Source organism: Phlebotomus papatasi, chromosome 1 (genome assembly GCF_024763615.1).
Source record: "Phlebotomus papatasi isolate M1 chromosome 1, Ppap_2.1, whole genome shotgun sequence".
In the NCBI taxonomy this organism is placed as follows: domain Eukaryota; kingdom Metazoa; phylum Arthropoda; class Insecta; order Diptera; family Psychodidae; genus Phlebotomus; species Phlebotomus papatasi.
Genome location: NC_077222.1, coordinates 66,245,366 through 66,272,890, shown reverse-complemented (window position 1 = coordinate 66,272,890; position 27,525 = coordinate 66,245,366). Strand labels below are relative to the sequence as shown.

The window sequence follows — 27,525 nt, the reverse complement described above, 5'->3', positions numbered from 1 at the left end:
TTAATAGGAATTAGCGCGCGAGTGAAGAGACTTTGTTTGACCATAGAGAATCTACATATTCAATTAATTATAATTATAGCAATTACGACGTATAAGAAAAATTTATTTAGATACATGTAAAATTGGAAGACGAGAGTCTGCCTATATATTGAAAGATTTTTTTAAATCATTGATGCACGATTATCCAGTGGTTTTGAAGCGCTTCTTTGGCCACAGACTTCTTCTAGTTTTTTTTCTGGGTCTCTCTAATCCCGTCTCTAACCATAAAGTTGTGGAAGTGATGATTTCACTGATGCCATGAGAATTCTATAGAGATGGGAAGAGAATATTAGAAAATTTATGCATTAATCATGTCGAAATGTGGATGGCTAATATGAGATTTTAATGGATTTTTGTGTCAAGTCATTTTTGGGAAAAAGTCTCCCAACGGATACTGAAGTCCGTAGCCAGCTCTGTGCCTAATTGAATTAGTGGTGGATTAGAATTAAACCCCGAAAAATCAATTGAGTGCGTAATTTTCTGTAATCAAACAGTGCTTATTAACACAATTTCTATAACTCTCCAAAAAAGATCCATTCACTAAAGTATCTTTTTTTTTTCTCATTCTTACACTTCTTTTTCTCTTTCCATTCTCCCTTTTGCAGGTGGAAAGTTCTGGTCTCTTTGAACTTAGGTTAAAGTATTTTAGAAATGACAACGGAAGGGACAACACTGGAGCTTGCTGCAGTGGACGATCGGATTCGGTGACTGGGAAGTGCATTGGAACGTGCAAGACACGATTTCGTGTCTGCCTTAAGCACTACCAAGCCAAAATTGACACTACGTCCCAGTGCACCTTTGGTGATGTCATGACCCCGGTCCTGGGCGAAAATACCATCAACATGACGTCACAGAGCCAGCAAATTGGCTTCGTGAATCCAATTCAGTTTCCCTTCGATTTCGCCTGGCCGGTAAGTTATACTTTATTATATTTATTTTCTTATTTACAATGTTTTGACACGTAAAATATTTAAATTAGATTGAACTGCTATCAATTCTGCCATTATCGGTTTTTTTTTTAATAAAAGTTGACTATTCATGTTAAAACGACGGTGGACGCAAAATCACATTAGGGGAAAGTGCCCATGCTTGATACCATTGGAAGCTTCGTAATGACTAAGTTTTTCCTAAGTTTCTCAATAAACGTGACTTTGCAATATATTTTAAAAACTGGCCATTTTCCCATAGTTTTTAAAATATGGTTGCGATGAGTCAAATATATATTGTGAAACATAGAAAATTTAGTCATTACGAAGCTTCCCATGGTATCAAGCATGGGCACTTTCCCCTGCTGTTGAAAAAATAAAATATTTCTCAAATTATATGGAAGTTTAAGATCCTTCCAACGATTCTAGCGCTTCAAATATTATTTTCGAAAAATTTTAATATTTTACAAATACTTTTAATATTTTATAAATCCAATAAATTCTTCAATTTTTGAAGAATTTTGTTAAAAACAATAGACTTCAACAGAATGTTGTAAACAGCCATCGTTCAATGAAACTTTTAATTAATGTAAAAGAAGTATAAAATAAATTAACTTTAAGTTGCATAAGAATATTTTAAGCATACTGTATAAGAGTTGATGTTCTTGGTAGAGATTGAAGCGATTTGGAGATACTAGGCGCCACTAAATGTTCTAAGCTTTTAGTGAACTGTTACTATCCTTTGAACAGAAATACGTTACAAACAAAAACTGTTTGATTGGAGTAATTCTGGTTATTGTCTCAAGTTCAAGTTGATTAGCCACTGCCAGTGCTATTAGTGACAGTATTACTAAATTCTTATGTCCTTTGAACTCTTTCTATAAAATAAAACTTTAAATTTATCAAAATTTATCTTTTGATATTCTAATTAAAAGCAGCTATACTGAATTAATTGAGTTAAAGTACAAATTTCCATTGATAAATTCAGTATTTAGGATTTCCAGCATTGCGCATTTGCCACCAAAAGTGGTTTTTAGTATGAAAAATGTCAGGCAAATTTAGCGCACCTTTTAAAAAGCCAAATGAAACTGAAATTGAGGCGAATGTAATGTTGGGTTCTTAGTTGCTGAATGTGGTTGGTGCTTGGGTGAAAAACGACAAGAAACATCTGCCGTTCAGGTTGTGCACCGTGTTACTTTAGGGCAGGGTCGAATTGAGGGGGTCTCACTTGAGTTGCGCGCGCGTGTTTTTTGCATCCCGAAGGGTCGCTGCTATATAGGGATTTTCTCTCTTTCACCAACTAACAACAATAGCGCAAAAAATGCTATATTGCAAGAACTAAACTCAAGCACTATTGCAACACAGAGACATTTAAATAGCCTGGGTACAAGGGGTGAATAACGAACTTTTCAGCATACTGACTTTAATGGTGGTGATCAACCCTCATCGATCAATCGAATATACGCACAATCACTATGACAAGTGATTCAAACCGTTAGTGCTTTTTTTCTCAAAATGCTCTTTCTTGTATATTTTTGGGGTCAAAAATATCTCTCACTCTCTATTTACCAAATAGATACATTGGAAGACACTAAAAATCATTTTGAGTGATGGAAAAATATTTGGTGTGGCTCACTGGAATGATTGAGAGATGAAGAGTTAGTGTTGTTACTTTAATATTTGACATATGTGCTCATATTCATTGGCACAATTCATGGCAACAGTTGAGAGTGTCGTGAAAGGAGGGAATCAACACTGATGATGAGGAATTGGCAAGCAAGACAAGAGCCACAAATGCTAATGATGTTGACTTTTGCAGAAGGTTCATTCTTTGGGAGAGTGAGAAACTATCAAAATTGTCAAGTCTATCATTTTAGGGAAGGTAAGGGGTGATTGAGAACTGTCGCGATATGTAGATTGAAAGAACATAAATCTAATACATATGGACTAAGGGTTGAGCAAATTAAGTTAAAAATGTTTTAACACAAAATCATTTAGACAAAACCGAAGTTTTGTGAAAAATATCCCCTTAGATTTGAAGACAATATCCCAATCAATTAAGCCTATAAGTTTATGACATCACAACTGAAAACTCTTTTTAGAAATAATAATACAAAAAAAAATAACAAAGTTTAAAGTTAACGTTTAAAGAATATTAAAAATAAATTGATTATACGAATCCCAAATTTTACGAAAAGAATTACTGAAGATTTAAAATCGATATCTCAGTCCGTTTAGCCTATGAGTTTACGACGTTACAAACAACCGCATAATCCCGCCATTTTAGATCAAAATAAATAAAAGAAATTATTTAAAAATTGTCATATTCGCAATTATTCGTATGGTCTTTTGAAAACTTAATTTTCTTCTTTTCTAGAGGTCCGTCTTATTAAATATTTTCCTTATAAAGGCTTTACGTAGTTTAAATAAAAATGACCTAATAGACACATCAAACTATTTGGTTGAAATTTAACAATTAAGAAGTCTCATAGACTTATAGGCCATATTTCATATCGTTTTATCTGTTATGACATCATTATGCACTATTTTTTTAGAATATTTTTGGACTCAAACTTCCAGTAATTAAAATTTTAGTGTTTCTAAACCAGAAAACCGAAGGGTAATCATATCCTCCTTTAAAAGCTATCATCAGTTGAATCAGATTTTGGAATTTCGGTCTAAAAACTTTCTTTTTCTTCTTTATGTTTTTATTGGCCGACGTTTCGATCCTTGGTTGGGACCTTCTTCAAGGCCTACATACAATTTTAAACATGAATATGACAGTTCAGAAATGCATTTTAAATAGATTTTCTGAACTGTCATATTCATCTTTAAAATTGTATGTAGGCCCTGAAGAAGGTCCCAACCAAGGATCGAAACGTCGGCCAATAAAAACATAAAGAAGAACAAGAAAGTTTTTAGATCGAAATCCCAAAATGTGATTCATATCATCGTAATGGTCGATTCTCAACATTAAATTCTCATATGTTATTATCCACCTTTAAAAGTTGGTTTAAAGTAGAACTACCCTTATTTGCAACTATTTACCTATAGTTCCTTTCAATATTTCAATTTCTAGTTCTTATTGTATTTGAATCTATAAAATAAAATATTTATTTATTTTTAGAATCAAAACAAAATTCCTACTAGGGAATGTCTTAGAACAAGCCGATCCCTAGTATGATCTTCTTTTTTCTATATTTTATCCTTAGACATACTAGTCAAGTATTTCAGTAGCCTTATACGGGCTTCAGACCTGAGACTTAGCCATATGGCTTAACTGTTCTAATTTTTCAACAATCAGGATTTTTTAGAAAAATGTGACTTAGTATTGGATTATTAAGGACAAATGACCTATTACATTCTGAAAGAGCAATAAAATTGGTTTCTATTTAGGATTTTGAGGCCGTCAGAAACTGGGCTAAACCTCTAGTCTAAATACCGCTTTACTTTATAAAGTAAATTTTATCAGCTGAAAAATTGCAAACCAGACAATCCAATAAACATCCCAACTAACAACCCAACTGAAAGACTCGTTACTATCTGCATTTTAGCTTAAGGACCCTCCTGCATTTATAATCCTATTCTATTCAGACAAACAGACGAGTTAGGACAAATTGACGAAGAATCATTTGCAAATGCCCAAGAGTGCTTCAACACAGACGCTCAACCAGTTTTCTTTGAAGAATCTCTCAATGAAAGCTCCATTGAGGTGCCATTGAGGACACAATTTAAGACCTCCGCATACAAAGCTCTCTCAAGCTAGTTGAGAATGTGATTTAAAACGTGGCTATAAGAGTGAAATTAGTTGGTAGGGGCTCCAGGTGGAGGAGACATGGTGGGCAAAAAATGGCAACAATTGCTAAACTATTTAACCTAGCCATTGAACATAATTCACGTATTAAGCTCATAAATCACCGTCACGATTGCAGTTATAATATTGTTACATCCAATTGTCCATATTCAAACATCTCTTGGAGTTATTTTCTTATGCTATGGAATTCTTGTGCCATGTCGCACCATCTCGCTCCATCTAAACTCCCTCTCATACCAATTGGTCTCTTGTGCATCGCGAAAAAGAACACAATGTGCGGTGTTTTCGAAGGCATTATTGTTACATACTTGTGCCGGATTGTACATAGACGTTGGGGCATCTTGGGTTGCTGAAAAGAGAGGGTATGATGGAGAAAAAAAAAGACGTCATTATATATTGAAACGATGCGTGACAAAAAAGCCAGACATTGTGTTCTTCTTTAACGCTTTGGTGAGAATTTGCCGTGCAATTGAATCCTCCTGAGCCAAGAAGATGCCTCCGTGTGGAGTCAAAACCATATACCAACCTCTGAATCGAAAAAAAAACAGTGGTTAAGGAACATTCGCAGAGTGCTCAAAGAAACTGAGATTTAGAGCAATTTGAGAATTTTCTATACCCATTGATCGATTGGAACTCAGTCAAATTTATTTGGAATTTAAAGGCCTTGCAAATGCATCCAGTCATGTCTAAATCGGTTGAGAAGTATGCTGCCTAGAGCTTACTAATCGTAAAAACTGTTTAGGAGATAAGGTTGTATCAATCGATTTATACCCCAAAAAAACAGTTCACGTTAACCAGAATTCTGGCTAAATTCAAATCTTTGAGCCTATTTACACCGCCGCATTAGATTAAGATTGAACTGCCTCAAAATCGGATTTTGGAAGAATTCGGTCTCAATCTAATGCGGCAGTGTAAATGGCATAAATGAAATCGTTTAGATTGCTGGCCTAGATTGAGACTAAATTGTCCCAAAGCCCGACTTTGGGACAATTTAATCTCAATCCAATGCTGCGGTGTAACTGGCCTCTTTACTTGAAGACTTCTAATCTCGCTACAGTTCTATGATCCTGCGTTTTATCTAAGAGGTAATAAATTGAGAGTAAGTTGAACCTAGTGTGTCAGAGAAGAAAAACCTTAAAACTGAGATCCATTAGGTATTAGGGCTGGATGCTCTGAGGTATATCAACTAGCGAGCTTATAGAGACCTATTCCTGTCTAATCGTTTAAAATCTGGATCTTCACTCCTTATCACATTTGTAGGATCCATTTAGGCTAGGCTATCTCAAAAACTTGTCCAAAAGCGATAGAGATCCTGGGTTTTATTTATATTGAAAAAAAAAACAATAATCCCGAGATAGTTTTCAGTCGGTAATACGGACTTCAGACCTAAGACTTAGCCATGTGGCTTAACTGCTCTAATTTCTTATCAATCACGATTTTTTGTAAAAATTTAACTTAGGATTGGATTATTAAATATAATAGACCTATTCTCAAAAAGCCATAAAATTGTTCGCTATTCAAGATTTTGAGGCCTTTGGGAACTGGGCTAAACCTCTAGTCTGAAGACCGCTTAAGGATAAACAGTTTGCAAAAATGAAAACACTCTTTTCTAAGTAATCTCAAATAACTAAGGGTACATCAAACACTCGAAATCTATATCCCAAACCATTTAGCTCCTAAATAGATATGGACCAAAATTTAAAATGGTAGAATTCACTGATTCGTGTCTATAAAGCCCCTAAATCCGCCTATTTAACCGCCTGAACATTAAGCAGATAACACCCAGTTAGAAAGATCAGCGAAATAAGAATCACTTGCCGTAATATATATCGAATATCAAGGGATTGTGTATATAGTTGTGTTTTTGAATTCGAGCAATGAAGAGCATAAAGAAGCATAAGAGATATGCTCCAGCATTAGTCAGACAAATGGCGGGTGGGAGATTGGTGTTGGAGGCCTTCATACTCTATGTACAAGAGGTTCGCGAAGAAAGAAAAGCAGTGTTCGTCAAAATGAATGAAATCGAAATCAATTGGAACATTGTCCAGACAGACAATAAAGTTCTCAGGAAGTTAAATTTGTGGGTTTGGGTTCAGGAAGCAAAACCACGAAATTTATTTTAAGGGAGGCCCAAAATCGCAATCAGTCCAGAGGTATTCGACCCTAACTCATTTAGCTAATTGCCGGCTGAAGTGTCCCCATGCTATCAAATGGAAGGGATCTTGCCAAGGCAAATCCGACGAGATGGTTTTAAAATTCCAAGAAGATGTTTTCTTCGGACACAAAGTGCGTGCAGAATTTTTATCTGTCCCACTTTATCACCATATACCAACTCCTTAATTGGTTTTCTTTCTTCAATATCAACATAAAGCATAATTTTCAACCACTTTTTTCTCACTCTTTGTACAAAGTTCTCTTGAGGTCTCTTGTCTTCATGTTGCAAAGACACCTTTAGCGAAAGAAAGGCACCTCTTGTGAACACCTTGATAATTAAGCAAAGTTATTCTCTTTTTTTTTGGGACTCTCACCCACACTATGGGATTTCCAGAAGATTGACAAATATTGAGGGGCAGAAGATGCTTCAAAAGTGGCATTTCTTGTCTCACAAGACAATGCGCCAGATTCTCCATCCATAAGCCGATGTTTCATTTGCTTATTGACGTAGCTCGAAATTACTATTGACACATGACCAACATGACCAAAAAGACACAAGTACAAACTTCTCAATTTGAAGCCCACATTCAATTTACGGTTACATTTTTTTTCTCTTTGCCCACCGAAGCTCCAAATATTGGGGCCTTTGGAGGTGTATATATAAGTTGATCGAAAGCCCAAACAACTAAAAGGTACTATCTTTCTCCTGTTTCAGGGTACATTCACATTAATTGTGGAAGCATGGCATGACACTAATGAGACGATAACAAGATCACCTGGTAAGTTGAATTAATTCCATTCTTTCTCTTCTAGCACTGAATTTCTTCCCTCGTGTTCTTGCTCTCTCTCCATCTGCATTTATCCCACCGGCTTTTTTTTTAGAGAGAGATAAAATACCGTGGAATTTTCCGGTCTTGAGGAACATTTCTTGGGCAGGGAGAATCGTGGTTGTCACCGGTGTTTCCGGTTCTTCAGACACGACAATGACTACCATTGTTGGTCCTTCAAAGGAATCTTATTCTTGAAGAAGAATTGAGGAGCAAATGAAGTCTTTATGTTAAGATCTTGAAAATAATTATTTCTTTTCGTTATTGCTGGAAATTTCAATGATTTTCTTAAAACAGGACGGGTTTTCGAATAAGGAAACTACCCCTACTTGGAACCGACTACCTCTTGTCCATATAAAATCTATCGATTTCTAGGGATTTAATGTATTCGAATCTAAAAAATTATGAGTTTATTTTAGTATTTATAATAACGGAAATTACTAAAACTATTCTGAAATATTAGAAATATTTCAGAACAAACTAAACCTTATTCGGAACTAACTACCTTTAGTCCATTTTGTCTAGTTCTAGGGCTGTATTATATCCGGATCTACCAAATAATTCATTTAATTCATTATTTTTAAAATTGTAGATAAGTTTTCCCAAAAGACAATATTTTAGAATGAGCGAACTACCTTTATTTGCAATCCACCACCCCCTGTTCGTTTCAGTTTCTTTTCATTTTTAAAAATTTTATAAATTCGACATTTTAATCAATTTTCTGAAATAGAAAATAATTTCAGTCAGGAAACTTACAGCTGCCCCTACATAAATCTAATTTCTTGTCCGTTCTTAATCTTTCAACCCTTTTTTTTAAATTTATCGCATTTAGATATTGAAAATGATTAATTCTATTTACGATTCCTGAGATATTTAATTTTTTTTTAAAGATAGGCTTGTGTAACAACAAGCGTTTATGCCTCCTTCTTAAAAACAACCACCGCTTACTCCTTACTCCATTTACGCTACAATATTTTGAAAATTGATATCCAACTCCAAGAAAAAAAATGAATCCACAAAACTGAAAGAAAGATGCTGAGTCCCAGATTAATTCCACAAAATTGAGCAAAACATTCAAAAAGGCAAAAAGTGTCTCTTTGGTGGGATAAAAAGGAACATATATATGTATATTGTGTGATTTTTTGTTCGCTTCCTCGCACTTCCGGTCGCCTTGTGTTCCTTCACATTTGTCGCCCGATGTGCAACGATGATTTTCTTCCACCAACACACAAAAGAGATTCCACCATATATCAAATGTTCGAGTATACCACCGACCGGAAGCGGTAAACAACTTGAATCCCAATTTTTTTTTGTCCAACTTCTTCCATCTTCCTCGCACTTGGCAAAGAGGTTTTTATTCACTTCTTCCTCCGGCACATGATCAAATGTCGATGTTGCTGAGTGACGAACATGATGTGATTTTTCTGTGCTGTCAAGCTATAATATTGCTCATATTGTTTGTGGTTTTTCTGAAACATTTGCCCCTCGAGACACCCTCGCCAGTTCCAGAAGATTTTTAAAGAAAGGGGGTTGCCATGATGAAGCTGTAATGGGTTTTGAAACTGAAATGGTTACCTTAGATAAGGGGATTTATGTATGGCTTATAGGTAATCCTGAAATATTGATTTTATCTTAGGTATATGCAAATTGAAATAATGTTTGATTGAGGACTTTCAAGCCTATGCTTCTGCTAAGATCATAAAGTGTTTAGGAATCTAATCCTAAACCCTAAATTTTCGATTTCCATATTTTATAATTCAGTTCAATTATCCCGAATTTCAACATCAGGATATATCAGCTAGTAGTGTTTTCGTTATAAAATCTTAAACTTTCGATTTTGATTCAGGATTCTACTATCTGAACATATTAGACCATTGGGGTTATAATTAGTCACTTTTGTAAACATTCAAATTAATAATGTTTCAGTGCTAAGATTCAAAATTGAAAATTATGAATTTTAAAATGAAAGTAAATTTAAGCAAGTTGTTGATACTTAATCCTGAACTTTCGATTTTCGGATATCGTTTGGATAAACGGTTTCTTTCGTAAATTACAATTCCGACTCAAAACCTTAAATTTCCGATTTACCATTTTCTACGGTTTCTCACCCAAATTGACTAACCCTTTTCCTAAATTCATGGACAATATCCTTAGCAGTTTACATTGAGTCTCTCGCCCACCCAATAAGGGAGGTCTACACAAGTTAATTATTGGAATTGTGTCTCAGAATGGGTGAGACCCAATTAAGTCACACTCTCGCTTCCACGCGTGATGACTGGAGAGGATGGTAAATAAACAATCTTGTGGTATAAACAAAGCATTGAAATTCATGTGAATTTGTGGTAGGTTCTCCAAATAAACAAATTAGTCCGAATGATATGGAGATTCAGTTTTTTATCCAATGAAAAATTGTGCCACGAGAATGGAAGATGAGCAAGGGCCTTAGGGCTATTTTGGAAGATCCCGAGACTTTCATATGGGTACCAATGACCTCTTTTGCAGAAACAAATCCTTCGGGCATCTTTTGCTCACCCAATAAATATTGCAGAAATTGAGAAGGCCCCCTGGTTTGAGCTATAAGACTAGTAACAAATTGAGGTGGATGATATATATATTGAGAGAGAAGGGTGAGGTTGAGAATCGGTTTACGATTTGTAATGTAAATTCTATGCTCTCCGGGATGAATGCCATGCAGAAGTGAACAAACAGCATTTTTTTTGTTAGGATAGTATGGAGGGAAGTTGGTAAGAATGAGAGAGAAACTTAAGACTTCTTGTACATAACCTTGGGGTCCCCCCTGATGGGTGTTTTTGGTGTTCTCAATGCTCGTCCAGGCGTTTCTTTCGCGTTTTGTATGTTCAATTTGACCTTTGAGGTCTCTCCCGTGCGTCCCGCAGAAGAAATCTCTTGTACATGGAGGCATGCTTAAAAGAAAAAATAGCAGAACTTACAAAGACTCGACATCTATAAGGAACATCACAATCGATTGAGATGAATGTGCAGGATGGCAATTTCTTTGTGTCAACTTTTCCCTTCCTTGGTCCACATCTTCTCAGGGTGATGATACTTTTACCATCCCAAGCAGATGTCTTCTGGTGTCCCTCCAACTCTGGCGCAAAAATATTAATCAGAACGAATTCCTCAGGTTTTTTTTGTAGCCAAAACTGGTGTGCAAGATGGATGAAAAAGAAGTTTTGCAGCAAAAATTCAGTGAATATGTCACCGATGATCACTGAAATTTTGCCATCTCTTCGAAAGTTGAACATGGAAATGATCGGAAGGAATTTTTTAAATACACCCTACATTTGTCATCTTACGGCGGCATGGAATGCTGATAATGTTTATGTACAAGGGGGCACTTGCAAGTGAAAGAAAGCGAGAAGAAATTGATCAAAATTGAGGTAACATTTCCAACAACAAAAAAATAACAACACTGATGATATGGTTCGGAGCGGAAATTTTCAATGATGACCACTTTAACCATAAAGTCGACCGGTTGGCAGATGTTTTTTTGAAGCACTCCAAAAACCCAAAATGATCCTTTCTTGGCTCCATGTCTAGGAACCTAAATCACCCAAGAAAATAAATTTCTCAGATGAAGAAAATGAAACAGTCCAATTTTGATAATTTTCACCACGAAGTTTGAAGTTCTTTGAGAAATGAAACACCCAATGGACGAATGGCATTCCAGAGAATCGTGAATATAAGAGAGATTGTTTGGCGTGTTAAACAACATCTTCTCTTTAAATATAAGAGATTCCACCTTCAATTTATCCACATCGCGGATTTTAGCTGCGGGAAGTGAGAAGGAGAGTGAATTGTGACCAATGTGTGAAGATGTATGGTTGAAGTTAGTGCATTCCACAAATTGGATTTCCAATTCCTTCACCCCCGCTCTCTGACCATCGTTTTGGATCCCATTCGCAATCTCATCTTTATCCATTCCTTTGGAACTTCTTTCCTCTTCTGCCAGCTTCAGTGTCTGCGGTGGTTCTTGCCCAGGGGCTATTCATTAAGCTTTTGAGGACGTCTACCGGCTTCTGAATGAATCCATTGATAGTTCTTTCTGTTGCGTTTAAACTTACAACCCGTTAGGTTCAACTAAGTTATTTCCTGCTTTGAGAAATCTATTTTGAAAAAATAATCCGGAAGGCTATAGAGTATAATGGGGCAACTTAAAACAGAATCCAAATTTCAATTTTGACATTTTCTTACTATTTCAACTGGGCAAATGGAAAAGGAAAATTACCAAGACAAACCCTACAAGAGTAAGGGGTAAGTAGGTTCAAAATAGGAGTATTAAGGCAAAACAAGGTGGGAGTTCGGTCTATTTTTCTATTCTTTAATTTATTTTTTTCAGCAAACGTTTCGATCCTGTAGGGGAATTCTGTTACAATACGACAATGTCATATGACAAATTTAAAAATTCTAATGGGGTAAATTCGAGAAAATTAATCAGAATAAGATTTATATCGATTACTAAGAGATTCATAGAGCTCCTTGGAATGGCCTTTCGATACTCACTGGGTTTCACTGTTTTCGTGTTCCCGAATTTACCACGAAAATTTATCATACGACATTGCCATATTTTTACAGAATTCCCCTATTGGATGGGATCTTCCTCAGGGCCTAATTACAATTAACAAATCCGGGTCCCGGTCAAAATCCCGAAAACCACAATCCCGAAAGCCAAAATCCCAAACGCCAAAATCCCGAAAGCCAAAATCCCGAACGCCAAAATCCCGAATTCTTATAAGTATCATAGCTACTCCCACGATTGCACCTGCGCTTTCTGGAAGCAAAAGGAAATCTTCTGTGTCTTGGAAAATTATTCTAAACATTTTCATCCATATAATTTCATCCTTTTCAGGATTTTGAACATTCGGGAATTTGGCTTTCGGGATTTTGGCTGCCACCGAACAAATCCATATTTTACTTTATAAATTATTTACACCTTGGAGACTAGGTGCACAACCAGAAGTGGGCAATAGGGATATCTTTAAACTGAGCCTTATCGTTATATGGTATAGGCCCTATTTCAAAGGTTCTCTATTTCAAAAGTACCCCACCTCTCCCTGCAGCCTTTATTCAAAATAACCTTATTCTAACCTATACCTGTAATTAGAATAAATATTGAGGAAAAATTATTACCTTATACTTAATAAAATTTGGAATCCTAGTTTACGTATTAGGATTGAATTACTTAGTCTTTTCTACACCTAATTTTAGCCTTTTCAATACTCTAGTGTTAAATTAAACCTCGAAATCTCTTAGCGTTACCGATGTCTATAATATCAAATTTTGAAATTCAATATTTAATTAATAAGATGTTCTAAGTCACAATTAAACCCTAAACCATCTCAGTGTAAGCCCTTAAATGATCTAACCAAGACCTTTACCGGCTACAGTGAATGTTGAAAATTACTTGATGAAAAATGACTTAATTCGTTGCAACTCTACAAATTGCCACATTTCAGCCTTAATGCTCCATGAAGAGGCAAAAGTTCAAGACATGGCTGAAGCAATTAGCCCCTTATATTGTCTGCACTACATATACCTAAAAATTCTTCGATACCAAAGAGGTACTCTCGGGGTCCATCTCACGAGTCCCAGAGCCTATAGCAGTTTGCCCAGAAGGTGGCTAAAAAGTGAAAAAAAAATATATATATATAAGAAGTTCAATCTCTCTCCTCAATTTCTCTCTCTCTCTGTTGAGGAATTTGCCTGGTGCGGTTGTTATGTTGCCAGTCGACAAGGATTTATTGCATGAAGAGCCAGCACAGCATCAGTTTCGGTAGGTTTTTATCATATGGTGCAAAAAAAGATTTTTACAAGTTCTTGAGAGGTCCAAGTCTCTAAAATACAAGAAATGTGGTGCAAAAAAAGGCAGTGGATAAAAATCGCTCTCTTGCACAACACTTATGGACTCCGAACTTCTGGTGATATGTGACTTCTTCAACAAAAATGTTGAGATTCACCATGTCTTTTTACCACACTGGAAATAACTTTGGCTGGGATTCTGGATTGATGCACAAAAAGCATCCCGAGAAATGCAAGAATGCGATTTTAGAAGAATTACACAATGATTGAGGAGAAATCTCTACAGTCTATACCTGGGCAAAGGATCATTGGATGGGATTCTGGGAAAGGACGAAAATAGAGAAACTCAATTCAATAGAGTTATATGGTAGAATTTGCTTCAGTTTCTAACAATAAAACATAAGCCAAGGGGGAGATAGCTAACTCGGAACATTTACAAATATTAAATGAAGCAAGAGTTCTAAATTTTTAATGAATTAAAGGTTTTAGGAAAACAAAATTTAGTGTGTTTTATAGATCAGGGATCAAGAACTGTGATACGCAAAATCTAAAATTTATTGAAATACCGTTCCAAACCTTTATTAGAGTGGTGAATTTCTAAACTTCTAAACATTACTAATAACTTTCGATTCAAGAATCTTGGATTCATTTTATGACAATAATTAGGACCAAACTTCATAATATACATATTTTTTTATTTAAATTTCATTGGATATTATGTACCGTAAGGTAAAGTACCCTCTAGTCGGCCGGTTTCTCAACTCGGCCAGTGCGACTATTTATTCAATTTACTTAAATTTGTTATAATATGGTCTTACCGATTTAACATTAGAAGGTGTATTATATTATATATAATATAACGTAAATAAGTGAAAATTTCATAGAAATTGACTATAAAACGTTAAAAAATTGGTTAAATAATTCAACTGGCCGAGTTGAGAAACCGGCCGACTAGAGGGTACTTTACCTTATAAGAGGATGACTTTGGACCCTTGGGGTAACTTTGCCCCCTGCTATAAGTTATGCTTTTCTTTAATTCTAGCACTGTAAAATGATTTTTACGGATCTTATCTGCCATATCTAATCCGATCCGAATTAAATACGATCAGAATTAAATTTTAAAAAGGCCTTGTAATGTTATTCTCATGATAAGAAGTAATACCATTATATTTTGAATTAGTGAGCCCTGTATTTTGGTAATAAGAACCAAACTTCAGAATTTTTTTCAATAAACCTCTATAATGAAATCTTTTAGCCTTCTAGTTTACCAATAGTTCGTTAATCAAGAATCCAAGAATCAAGATCCTAGAATCTTCGATCAGTATTTTAATAATTAGGATCAAACCTAAGATTGCTGTCTGACTTAATTTCAACTCCAATAAAATTTTGAATCTTAACAAAACCAGTCAATTTTTTGAAGAACATAACAAGTCCTTAATATAAGGCTTTGTATCAACATCTCTATCATTGAGACCACATTGTAGGATGTTCTCAAACTTCACTTCTATTGGCAAATAAAATAGATTTAGGAGACGACCTAACTCTGTTTTAAATCTCAAGAATTCTTAGTAGAAACCCTCAAGACTTGCTAGATATCGTTCCCTTGATTGAGACTTTTGGTCGAGGCGGTTCTGCTTCTTGATTGCGTTCATCTCTGTGTTGATTCTTTAGCCATTTCTTCGTGGTTCATGGGTTTTTTTCAGTCTACCAATGCTCTCTGCTGTGTGAAGGCATATTGTTTCTCTTCAGCGTTAATTACATCTCCCCAAAAGACTCTCCGCAAAATGCTCCATCGTTGGGGAATCGTTAAGGGAACGCCTGATTTTATGAACTTTAATAGTTTTCCACAATACAGATGATGATGAACCATTAAGCATTGTGCTGGTGGAGAAGAAGTTATAACTCTAAATTCAAGGTGAAGTTTTTATCTCTTGACCGAAAAAATTTAATTAATTTCAAGACGATCATTAATGATTCCCGGAGCTTCCATCATGGATCAAGATCATGATCTCTTTGGATTTTCTGGCTCTTGTTTTTGTTTGATGTGTTATGCCTTCATTTTGAAAGAAGAAATCTTAGAAGATGTCAAATCGTGGCACAATCATCAATTGATGCTCCACCAAACTTGAAGTTTTGATGTCGACTATAAGGAAATTATACATAAAATGAAATATGTTTTTGGCATTAAAAATTTCGTGCAAAGAGTACCTGTCTTGTGGTATTAAATACACATATATAAACATTTTTTGAGAGATAGAAACCTGTCCTGGAAACACCTGCAGTTCATGCTTCATCGATAAAAGAAGCTCCATTGGGTGTTTGTCTTTAAAACGCGCATCCAAAAACGTTCTTTGCCCTCCTCTTTTACTCATCTTTCTTTAGCCAGCGAATATTGTGCGAATTTTCACTCAAAAAATACAACTCTGACCATTTCTTGCAATTCCATTTCGTGCCATTTTTTCTGCTCATTCAACTTCTCAAGAGATCATTTTAGCAGTGATTTTTTTTTCCTTCCAGTCTCAATTAATTAGCGCTTCCTCTTCCATCTCACTCCTTCTTCTGTGGGGGATTTTCTCTCCATATCGGCTCAAATTAGAAATTCAAATGGACCCCCGAACCAATGATTTTCTGGCGCGAAATTTTGATGAATTCAAAATTAATTGCAACTTTCCAACTTCTTTTTTCAGGTATTTTAATATCGCGACTGTCGATTCAGCGAGTCCTGGATGTGTCGTCCAATTGGACAGAGGACAAGCATGAGTCCGTCTATACGACCATCCAGTACGATTTTCGGGTGACCTGTGATGCTCACTACTATGGATCGGGATGCGCAAATCTCTGCAGGCCAAGAGATGATCAATTCGGACACTACACCTGCTCCGCCACGGGCGGCATTGTTTGCTTGTCCGGATGGCAAGGGGACTACTGCACCAAAGGTAAGTTCACTCATAAAAGTAAATCATAAAAATTAAAAATAAGTTCATAAAAATTTTAGTTCCTTAAATCGTATTACCATTACCAATTATCGTATAAGCAATTTGATAATTTTATGTTTCTTGTAAATTATTTTCAAGCAAGTGCATGGGAAAATCAGTGCTTTTTATGATATTTTCAATTTTATTCTTTAAAAAAATAATGAGTAAAGCAAAAAAATCAGAAAAATAAAAATACATTCAAAACGAATTCCTTAAGTAATTGCTTTTTTAACATATTAAAATTTACTTAAGTAGTATTGTAAAATAAATAAATAATTAAACCTATTAAAAAATGAGATTCAACCGCTTCAACTCTCCATAAATTATATCTAAATATTATTACTTTGTTAGCAAAAGAAAAAACAACATTTTCATAAAGTTTCATAAAATTATTAGACGAATTTCAGAATTTTAACTAGAATATTACAATTTAATGAAGAGTAATAGATGAATCAACAATAAAGATATCAAATTTTGTAAAAAAAAAATTATAAAATAAATAAAAATATATTCGGTTTAGATTCTAAAGTGTTTTTAAATATAGTTTCTGTTCAGTGTTATACTGGTACTAGATTAAAAAAAAACTTATTAAACTATACTTTATTTAATTTATATGCATTTTTTAACATATCTATTTATCAAATTAAACTATCATCCCAGTTAATATATCAAATTGCATGAAAACTATTAAAAGTTTATTTGATAAGAAAGGTCCTAAATTTCCTAAATATGAAACTTATCGTTTTTTTTTATTTTGTCAAAATGCTTTTACGATATTTCTTAATGGATGAAACGAGACAGGAACATTAACAACAAGATTTAAATTTAGAAAATTGTTTAGTAAGTTTTTTAATGTAAAATATAAAAGGACCAAGAGTGATAAAATTCTTGGAAATCGAAATTGATGAAAGAAACAAACCTTCGAGTTACGTAGTTAAAAATAAATCCACTTCCTCATGTTTTTCATTATTCCAAATTAGAAACATAGATAGGGTCATCAGCCGAGTTTTAAAATAAATTATAGTACAATTCCGAAATTAATTTTAGAATAAAATTAACCTCAAAAGATTTTTGATACTAAAATTTCATTGAAAAAATAGTTTAATTAAATACTTTGAAATGGAAATTGTTCGAAAAGTAAGAGAAAAATAAAATTTTAAAAATAACTGTCACTAAAATATAATCCGCTGTATCAAAACAACTGTTTTAAAATTGGCTTTATAGGCTGTATGCTTCACTTCCTCATCTTTTAGAAATCCAGTTGATTTTGGCAGCATAATTTGGTGACTATGAGAACTCACGCTCAATCAGTTTAATTTCCCTGAGTGGGTCCCGAGGATGTCCTCATTAAGCCAAATATAATCTCATAAGACAAGAAGAAGAAGTTAAAAAAAAGAGTCATGCTCCAATTGGAAAGAACCGTAAATTTCATTACAATTCTGCCCCTCGATCCCATTGCTTCTTCATAACTCACAACTACGCATCTTAAGTCTATAATTTTTCCTCCATTTGCCATCAAATAGCCCCAATCATTTGACGAGCTTTGCTCACAGAAGTGCGCAGAGATGATCTGAAAATGATTTGCCGGCCGAAAATCTGGGTGTCCAAATTGGGCTTATAATGTATTAAAGAAGCTGTGAGAGAGATTTAGTGATTAATGAAGCAACTATTTGCCATAAAAAATTCACGCACGCTCAATTGAGGCTCAATCTGTGCAAGATTAAGTGCAATAAATCAGTTACACTTTTAATCGGAGCACTGTTACGTGGGCAAACAGTGGCTCTTTTTTGTGTCTGACCAGACTGTAGCACGTCTTCGCGAACCAGGGGAAAAACTACTGGCCCATGGCGCTGGCAGAAGTCCATAGCAAAAGAAAGGTAATGACGATGGAGCGTATCATTAAAATTATCCATATACTTTCTGTGTTTTCTGCCCAAGTGGCGATTTCTGCCAGTAGGAAAATTCAAAAGCATCGTTATTTGGTGTTTTAAGTGTCTCTCTCTCGTTTTTTCCTCATCTTCTTCTTCGTCTCGGTGACGGTATCTAAACTGTATCATTGATTCACGTGTTAAATGGCCGATCAGCGATGCTTAAATACATTACATGATGTACTTATACAAGCATACATGCACGTAATTCATGTAAAATATCAAAATATTGTAAGAAACTATTTCTTTTAAAAAGCTACTTCTTAATCCGAAAATTGCAAGGTCCTTTGATAAATCCTAAATATTTTGAGATAAAAATTTTAAATGATTATAACGCTCTCAAAAGTATCCGATTTCATTAGTTTTGAACTTTAATAACTGCAAACTATTAAATGCTTAATAAAACTTGGTATCTAAGAGTTAGACAGCTCTCAGACCGAAGCTTTAAACTCGTTCTTAAACGTCTTCAGTTGCTGAATAATAAGCATGATCATTGGGTTTTAAATTTAAGGGATTTAGTGTTCTCAGTCTATCATTTTTAATCCAAATTTCAATTTACAAGATCTCTTACTCTGCATTTATAAGAGTTAACTCTTTCGCGTCTTTAGGGTAATGTCATGACTCGGGGAAAAAAGTTTTTTTTGGGTATTTACATTAATTGAAATCTATCTGTTCGTGCACGACATCATAATAGAAGGATGTAAGATTCTTGGCTCATTTTCTCAAGACTCCAGTTAGATTTCAATTAATGTAAATAGCCAAAAAGAAACTTTTTTCCCCGGGTCATATATGACCCTAAAGACGCGAAAGAGTTAAGCCATGTAAGCTAAACTTCAAGTTTAAAGCCCCAAATAGACTTAGATTGATTTTTGAAAATATTTAACTCGTAAGATCTAAGAGCTTTCTCAATTCATTGTGGGGAATCAGTGGCGCAATAGGCAAGGCCGTTGGCTCTTGGGCGGATCGATTCTCCGGCTCGACTTACTGTTGTGAGTTCGAGTCACGCCCGGTGCAAAGATCTGAATGTCTAATTTAGGCAATTTTTATTATGTTAATAACGTAATATAATGCACCGCCTACGCCCAACAACTCCGGGAGCATGGAAGAAGCATCCACAATGCGGGGAAGGCGCTCCTGGGCGTGTCTACAAACGGACTAGCAAATTCTTCTAACACTGAATATGGACATTGTAAAAGTGATTACCTTTGTAATGAATATATCTCGATACGATTAATAATAATAATTCATTGTGCTAAGTTCTTAGGGTATGATAGTTTAGGTTGATCCTTAACCGCTAAATTTTACAGTCCAAATATTTTCGAGATTCGGTCTTAGTCTATTTGGGGCTAAACGAACTAGCAAATTTAAAATTTTATTAATATTGACTTACATGATTGTTCCTTCCTGACCAAATCACAATAGCATGATCAAGATTTCTTAACCTATTAAGAATAACTTTCATTTAAATATAAAGTAATTACTAGGTTATAGCTAAGGTAAAGACGTAGTACTTGCTATTTTCACTACGTTATTTCTCGTCTTTATTTGAAAACTAAACCTACAAAACGATTAGTTGAAATTTGAAATTGAAAAGAATAAAACAAAAATATTTATGATCATATATATTTTTCTACATAGCGCCATCTCGCGCCATTCCGTCAAAGCTGCAATGTTTTGAAAACATTGAGTACTTACTTTTATTCACAAATTCAAAATTGTATTGCAAGTATTTTTACATCCCTAATTTATTTAAGTATTTTTTGAAATAAGAATTCATGTAATTTAATGTTCATTATGTGATTGCCTATAGACGGAGCAAAAGCTGTGCTAGAACATAAAGTCATGAGTTTTATTTCCAAAGAAACACGCTAGAGATTTACATGTCTCCTTGAGAAACAAAAAATTGCTCTACCAAGACATTCTGGGGCAGCTGTGATGCTTAAAAATGTTTAATTATTCTCAAGAGATGCACGGTTAAAGCTCAATGGTCCAATGTGTGATCTTGTTAAGGGCAGGAATTGGTGATTCTTAGTCAAATGGACTTGTGGGAAAGAGGAAAATTAAGACAGAAATTCCATAATTGTTGCAAAGTGTTCATTATAGAGCATCTCCGAAGACTCCGGAGATTGGATCATTTGGATGCCTGAAAGAGGGAATATTTATGAGATTACCGCGAGATCGTTAAATAAATTTCCAACACACTGTCAAAAGTCTCCTTTCCATCTCGAGATTCTTGCTGCGTATAGTGGCTTTTCTGTCTCCGGAGATCAAAGGCAAAAAGATGATGTTGGAGGCCTCCCATTGATATTCATTCACAAAATGGATCCCCCGGGAAAAGTTGGCACAAATGGAAATTATTCCACAATTGAATTTATAATGAAAAGAAGAGACACACAAGTCAATTTTTCCTGTTGAGAAGAATGGGAAGCAAAAGAAGGCCCAATTGGAGCAATTTATAGAATTTTGCACACATAAGAATCTCAGCACAAAAAAAAGCGTGTGCATGATGCGTGTTTTGGCCAAAAGAGGAAGAAGATGATGATGGCTAAAAGAAGAACCAAGTGTTTTGTTGGTAGGAAAAATTATAAATATCCTACCAAACACAGGTTTCCGTCCATCCGCTGTTTTTGATCTTCATCTTCATCTCCATCTTCTCAAGATATTGGGCCCTTTTTTGTGTCCAAAACCTTTTGGTAGAGATTTGTGGTGTTTCTTCCCACGCCAGGAGCTGCTGCACCACTACTACAGTAGGTAGCTCAATATACCAGACTTTTACGCCTCCAAGGGAAACAGATATGAATGAGAAAACGCTTCACTAAGATAAGGGTTCGTCAGAGCAACAAAAAAAACGTGCCCAAAATCCAGTGGAAAAAATATCAGTAAAGCTGAGAATATCCATGTCAGAGATTTGGATAGACTCTCACAGATATCAGAGAGAGAGGTCTAAGTCTGGGAAGCTAAAAAACCCCTTAGGACACTTCTTGCATCTTTCTGGCATATCAATAGGGGACACTTTTATCCGACAAGAGAGACAAATCTCTTGATACGGATCACTGATTTCCATATGAAATTACAAGGTGTCTCCGTGTTGTGTGCTGAATTGTTAATTCACGCGTGAGATTAAGGACAGGAAAGTCCTGCCAATCATTACTATAAATAGTTTCTCTTTTTTAATGCAGCCACCAAATGTGCTATCGAACAGTCTTTCACCTGATCGAATTATTGCATTTCTCGGTCATTATGAATTTCTTTCTCATTTCACTCAAGCTTAATTTTGCTTAATTTTGATGTATTTTGATCTTTTGTGAAATTTCAAAGTAATTCGGTTGAGGAAAAGATTATGTCTATCAGATTTAGAGCCACTTTTCAGTAAGGGTTGAAGATAACCCTGCCCAGGGGTTAGAATGGAACTTGAAAGGATTTAACTAAGATTCAAGTCCTCAACTAATAACTCCGGAAATATTGAATAGATCTGAGAGACTAGTATAGACCTGCACTGGGAAAAAAGAGAGTGCGATCAACTTTTTTTCCTCATAACTTTAACACTTTTTAGGTGTAAAAATATATCAACATTTTTTAATGTTAATTTTACACCGATTTTGGATCAATACAGCAGGGTAAAATTAACATTTCCGGAATGTTATTTTAACTTTTTCGGATTTCTCTCAGTGTACTGGTATTTTGATAGATGTCATTAATTGAAATGATTTAATCTGATACTAATTTTAGGACCCAACTAGTGTCAGACGTGTGTTGCATCAACCCCTAGTGCTCAAAATTATCCTTAAAGTTAATGTTTTACCTCAAATCATGCATCAAACTCGATCTAAAATTTATCATATGCATACAATAGTGTTTGTCTTGAAGTTTACTAACAAATACGATCCATTAGGAGATATTGATACCACCTTGCGATAATTTATGAATTCAATCAATTATGTGGAAGTTGTCGAACTGAGGCTGAATTGTGAGCATTCCACAGCCCAATAGCCGGGTATTTTGCATTGTATTTTCGGGCTTTCGATGGAATTTTCATGGGGGTTTTCTCAAAGGCATCGCGCACACATTTCTCAATGCAATGTTCGCAAAAATAGTGAAGAATTAGTTGGAACGCACTGCTGGTGTGCGATGCCGTCTAAATATGGATAGTGGCCGCCATTTGTGGTGTTTGATGGCTTGTTTTGTTGCGGTGTGATTCGGTGCAATTACTTAAGAGAGGCACAACATGTGACCCAGAGAGTGGAATTCGAGTCCGCTGAATGGGTCGGGTGACAGGTGCCCAGAGTGCCTTGTGCAGAACTTTCTGAAATTTTAACATTTTTTCAATGGCGGGGGCAGCGGGGTGGCTGGATGAAATAGAAAACCATCGTCTAGCTAAGCAATTGGAATGTAGCCTCTGTGAGTTGACTACATAGGAGTCTTTTTTTTTCCTCTACACTTTGAGGTTTTATTATGCAGTGTTGGAGTCATCCATGGACACTGTTTTTCAGGGAAGATGAAGAAGTTTTTATGTGAGAATGAAAGAGATATTTGACTAATGCCACTATCATTTTCTGAAGTTAAAGTACGTATTACAAGCGCACTATTATGTTGATTTATTTACATGCAATTATGTAAAGTATCAAAATATTTTATTACTGTATAAAATTCAGAGATATTATATTAGGGGTTACGTGCAAAATGTCTAAATGAGACAAAATTTATTAAATATCTAGCATAACATTAATAGTGCCTTTACGTAGGGTAAGTGTGCCAAATTTCGGCATAGTTGCATATAAGCACTGAAGTCCTAAGTTTGAAATGCAATATTTTTAATTCATATTGATATTTTTTGTTACTTCCTTTTCAGGAGGGTTGTGTGGAACCTTAAAAACTAGTTTATCATCTTTGTTGTCTTTAAATCACTTGCTAAAATATTAAAAAAAAAAAGTTAATGAAAATATGGACATTGCTTTGGGTAGTATTCCGGCCACTTTAAGTGAAATACCGGCCACCTTTTTTCTGACCACCTTTTGTGACGCAACGGATAGAAAATTTCAAAACGTCAAACGGAACGAGTTTAATATTTAGTTTAATACGTTTATATAACCCACAAGCCCCGAGATCTTCCGTGTAATTTGTCCTGAAGACCTGAAGAGTTGCATCTCAAATTTACATGCAGATTCCCCTAGCAATTTGCTCTTCTTGAACTCTTTCAAGGCCTTTTCCACTTCGTCATTTTCATAGAAGCGATGGTTTTTTTCTCTGGAACTCAGAAATTGAAAAAAAATGAATAAGAAATTTAGAAAAGCAAAAGATGTTGTCGGAATAGGCAACAGTACCTCACCGGAGAGACGTTCACAAAATACATACTTTTTAACACGAAATACAGTATCCAGCTGGGAAATTTTACCCGAAATTTAAAGATTGATTCACTATTAAAATAAACAGAAACAATCTTTAATGAAAACTAATCAATTTTCACGAAAAACTCCGAAGGAAACCCTACTGCACTTCACTACAAATCACAAGACTGCTAGAAACACAATCGATCTGTCACATTTTTTGTAAGGCTCTTTCCACACTGAGTTTTTACACAGCAATTAAAATTCAAATTATACCTAAAATTTAACGGTCTTTGTGTTAATAAATCCAAAAATGAATAAATATTCTAAAGGAAAATGAATTCATTGACTATTCGAAGATTACATACATAATTTTAATTAATTTATTTGCATGGCCGAAATTACACTCAAAGTGGCCGAAATTAGAAGCTGGCCGAAATTTGGCACACTTCCCCTATTCATTGTATTTTTCGAAAGAAAAATTTTATGAAATACAACAAACAAAATATAAAATGAGATAAAATTGAGGTTATGTTGATATTGTCATAGTAGATTGGATTCTTTTGAGGTTATGTTCCAAATATTTCATTGAATTCAACCATTTCAGCACTTTTAACGTTGTTTAAAGAAATTTGTAATGTTCTTCAATTTCCCTCAACTTACAATTTTTCTACAGTATTTATCTAAAATTTACATATTTTAATAAGATAACCTCAGATTTATGTTATAAAAATATTTCTTTTACTCCAGCACTATCGGTGATTAGAGAAAGTTTTAATAGTTCGCAAACTTTGACCAATTCATGAAATCTGTTAATAGGCACAAAATATTTTAAAAATCTTTTAAGTAATTAATTACTTATTTTCCTACATTGTCAATTAATTACTCGGCGTAATTTAACATCATGAGGCTCTGTGATAAATGTCGAATTATCTCTCTCGAATTTCACATGGGAATCATCAACAAAGAGACTCCTTTTTATGGTGGTTTCCTGCCACAGTCATAATTCAAATCCTCGAAATTAATCCTTTTTCTCCTCAAATTCCATCGTTGGTATTTCTTTAGTCTATCTTTCTTTGGTACATGTCTCCATCGCAGCAGAAAATGCTAAGTTGGCACCCAAATAAAACTTAAAAAAAAAGACAGAAAGACATAGAATCCAAGAGAGAAATACCTCCAGAGGTGTACATAAACTCTTCAGTGTATTGACGAAGATGATGAGAGGAGTAAAAAAAAGCAAAGCGCCCAAAACCGCGCACACAAATGGTGGGAACAATCAATTTGAATGTTGGAAACAATTTCATTAATTTCTTACGTTTTTTTCTTTCTCTCTCAGCATCTTCTCCTATCTCAATATTTGTGGTAGCTTCTTAATGCTTCAAAATCCTCCCGAAAAAATCTCTTTGGACCTGGGATGGAATTTCTCAATGTCTTGAGATTCCAATCTGGTGGGATATTTGTGTGCAACTTTGTATGCCAAATCCCAGGGGTGTTTAGTACTTAATTTATTTCATGCGATTTGATATGCTTTGCATTAATTGCTATGCCAAATTGGATCGAAGGTCCTCCCATGTACCAAACTCTGCAGATGCTTCCACTGGGTTTCCGAATTTCAGCTCTTTTTTTGTTAGATTTCTGTGCAAAAATTTTAGCTATAGGGGACAAAAAATTCCTTCTACTCCACGTGAATTTGCATAAACCACAGTAATTTTGGATTAAGCTGAAAGAAATTCGCCAAAAATCTCCCATCAAAGATTTGACGTCGATAAATAAGAAAAAACTGCCAATAGATTTTTTTCCTTAGCTATCCATCCGCGCCTTCCTGTGTCGATTTTTATTGAAGACGAGATGTTGAGGGAAATTTAAACATCAAATCGATTACTGATTCTTAGTTGTGATAAGACCCTCTCGAAACATGAATGTTAATTTTTTCCCGCCACTTTTAGCAGTCAGAGCGTGACAAGAGAGAAGAAAAAAATATCTTCTTTCTGCCCCATCAATGGTTCTCTAATTTGTGCACGATATTGTCAGTCTTCTTGTGGTGATCCCATAGGGCACCTTAAGGGCCATTAAAGTGATATTTATGGGTGCAGGGGCCACAAGAAGGTGGTGCACAGTGACGGAAGTAATTCCTTCCAAACGACTCAACTTGCGTGATGAATATTTAAAGGGGGGCCCAGTAATGGGCACTTACGTGCTCCTCTTAATTGTTTACACGGGTTTTCTGTCGGAAATAAAGATCATTTTGGACACTCTCTTATTTCTCCTGATGAAGTTGTGCAGACAAGAAATTTGGCTGAATTTTAAGAAGCTCTCATAAAAGGAAAAATAAGATTTACGACGTAGAAAATTGAATTTCATATTCGTAAATTGGAATGCGAAACCTTTTCAAAAGTGCAACGAACGTGTATCAATTACACATTCGCAAAATAATTTTAATGGTTTGTGAAGTATTAGAATTTGAGCAGAGTCTATATATCTCACAGTAAATTTTAATTGTACAAAACACATTTTATGCTATTTTAAATTTAGAAAGCTTAGAAAACTTAGAATAAGATTTTAATGCGACTTCTCGGTGTCTACTTTAAATTCATACTTAAATTAGACAAGAGAAGTACTACTCCACCTTCGTTTTGAATATTCAAAATGAACTTGTATACTTGAAAACCACAGAAGATTTCTATCCATTTTCGTTAATCGTTTGTATTGTTATGCTTAAAGTCCAAAGTTCAGTAAAATCCAAAAATTTTTCTAAAATTATTTTAAATCAAATAAGAAATGTGTTCCTATCCTTTATAGATATAAAATTTCTATTGATGTTTAAAATTTAAAGAATCATTCATACAAAACAAAAGAAAATGTATTACTACTATTTTTTCATTATTTTAAATTTATTTTTATATTCAAATTTGAATAATCTACTTAGTAATTCTTCTGTTATTTTTGTAAATAGTTTTTATTAGGGTAAAATGAGGTAATTTGGAACCATTTACAATTCGGGACACTTGAGATTTTCTCAGTGTTTCAGATGAGCAAAGAGAAAACAAAGACCGCAAAATCGAAGAAAACGAGGTTTAAGAAGAAAAGGAACAGATTTCTTCCTTTTGAATCTCTAAAACAGTGAAAAAATCTCAAATATCCCAAATTTGGAAATGGTTCCAAATTACCCCATTTTACCTTAATTAAATTTTGCAAAATAGAGAATTTCGGGAATTTGAATTTTTTCGAATTATTTAAAATTGAAATTGATCCAGGCCGGCTTTAAAATTTGTGAATTGGATTTTATTTTTGAAAGATATAAATGCTAATTTAACTAAAAATATTATAAAACTCTATTTTTGAATATACAACTTCCATATTAGTGATGTATGATACAACCGATACAACCCTCAAAGAGCTTTAAAAGCGTTTTTATTAAATAGTTATGATCGTTATGACGAATGCAATTTCAAAACCTTGAAGACAATTGTTTTAAAAATATTTATAAATATTGAGAAATATGTTTTCAAATAATTTACAAGTTTTTTAAAGTTTCAAAGTGAACTTCTACCATTTCTATATATAAAAATTACGTTTTGGAAGTTTTCATATTGCAGTTTTAAAATAATTTACTTTAGAGTTTTTGTGACATATTTCTAAGTAAGACGGTTTTCGATAACTATAATCTTGGTTCATATTCGAAACATAAACAAGATTTTTACTCTAATTTTGTCTAGGC

General features: G+C 34.5%; 1 protein-coding gene across 3 annotated transcripts in view; it reads left to right on the top strand.

Moving 5' to 3' along the window:
- Window positions 1-27,525, top strand: part of LOC129810402 (neurogenic locus protein delta) — a 54,417-nt gene that overhangs the window by 13,289 nt on the left and 13,603 nt on the right. For all 3 annotated transcript variants that reach the window (XM_055860872.1, XM_055860865.1, XM_055860859.1), the window contains exons 2-4: window positions 645-950; window positions 7,649-7,712; window positions 16,268-16,516. In XM_055860872.1, the coding sequence (XP_055716847.1) occupies window positions 645-950; window positions 7,649-7,712; window positions 16,268-16,516 (619 nt within the window). The remainder of the gene's footprint in view (window positions 1-644; window positions 951-7,648; window positions 7,713-16,267; window positions 16,517-27,525) is intronic.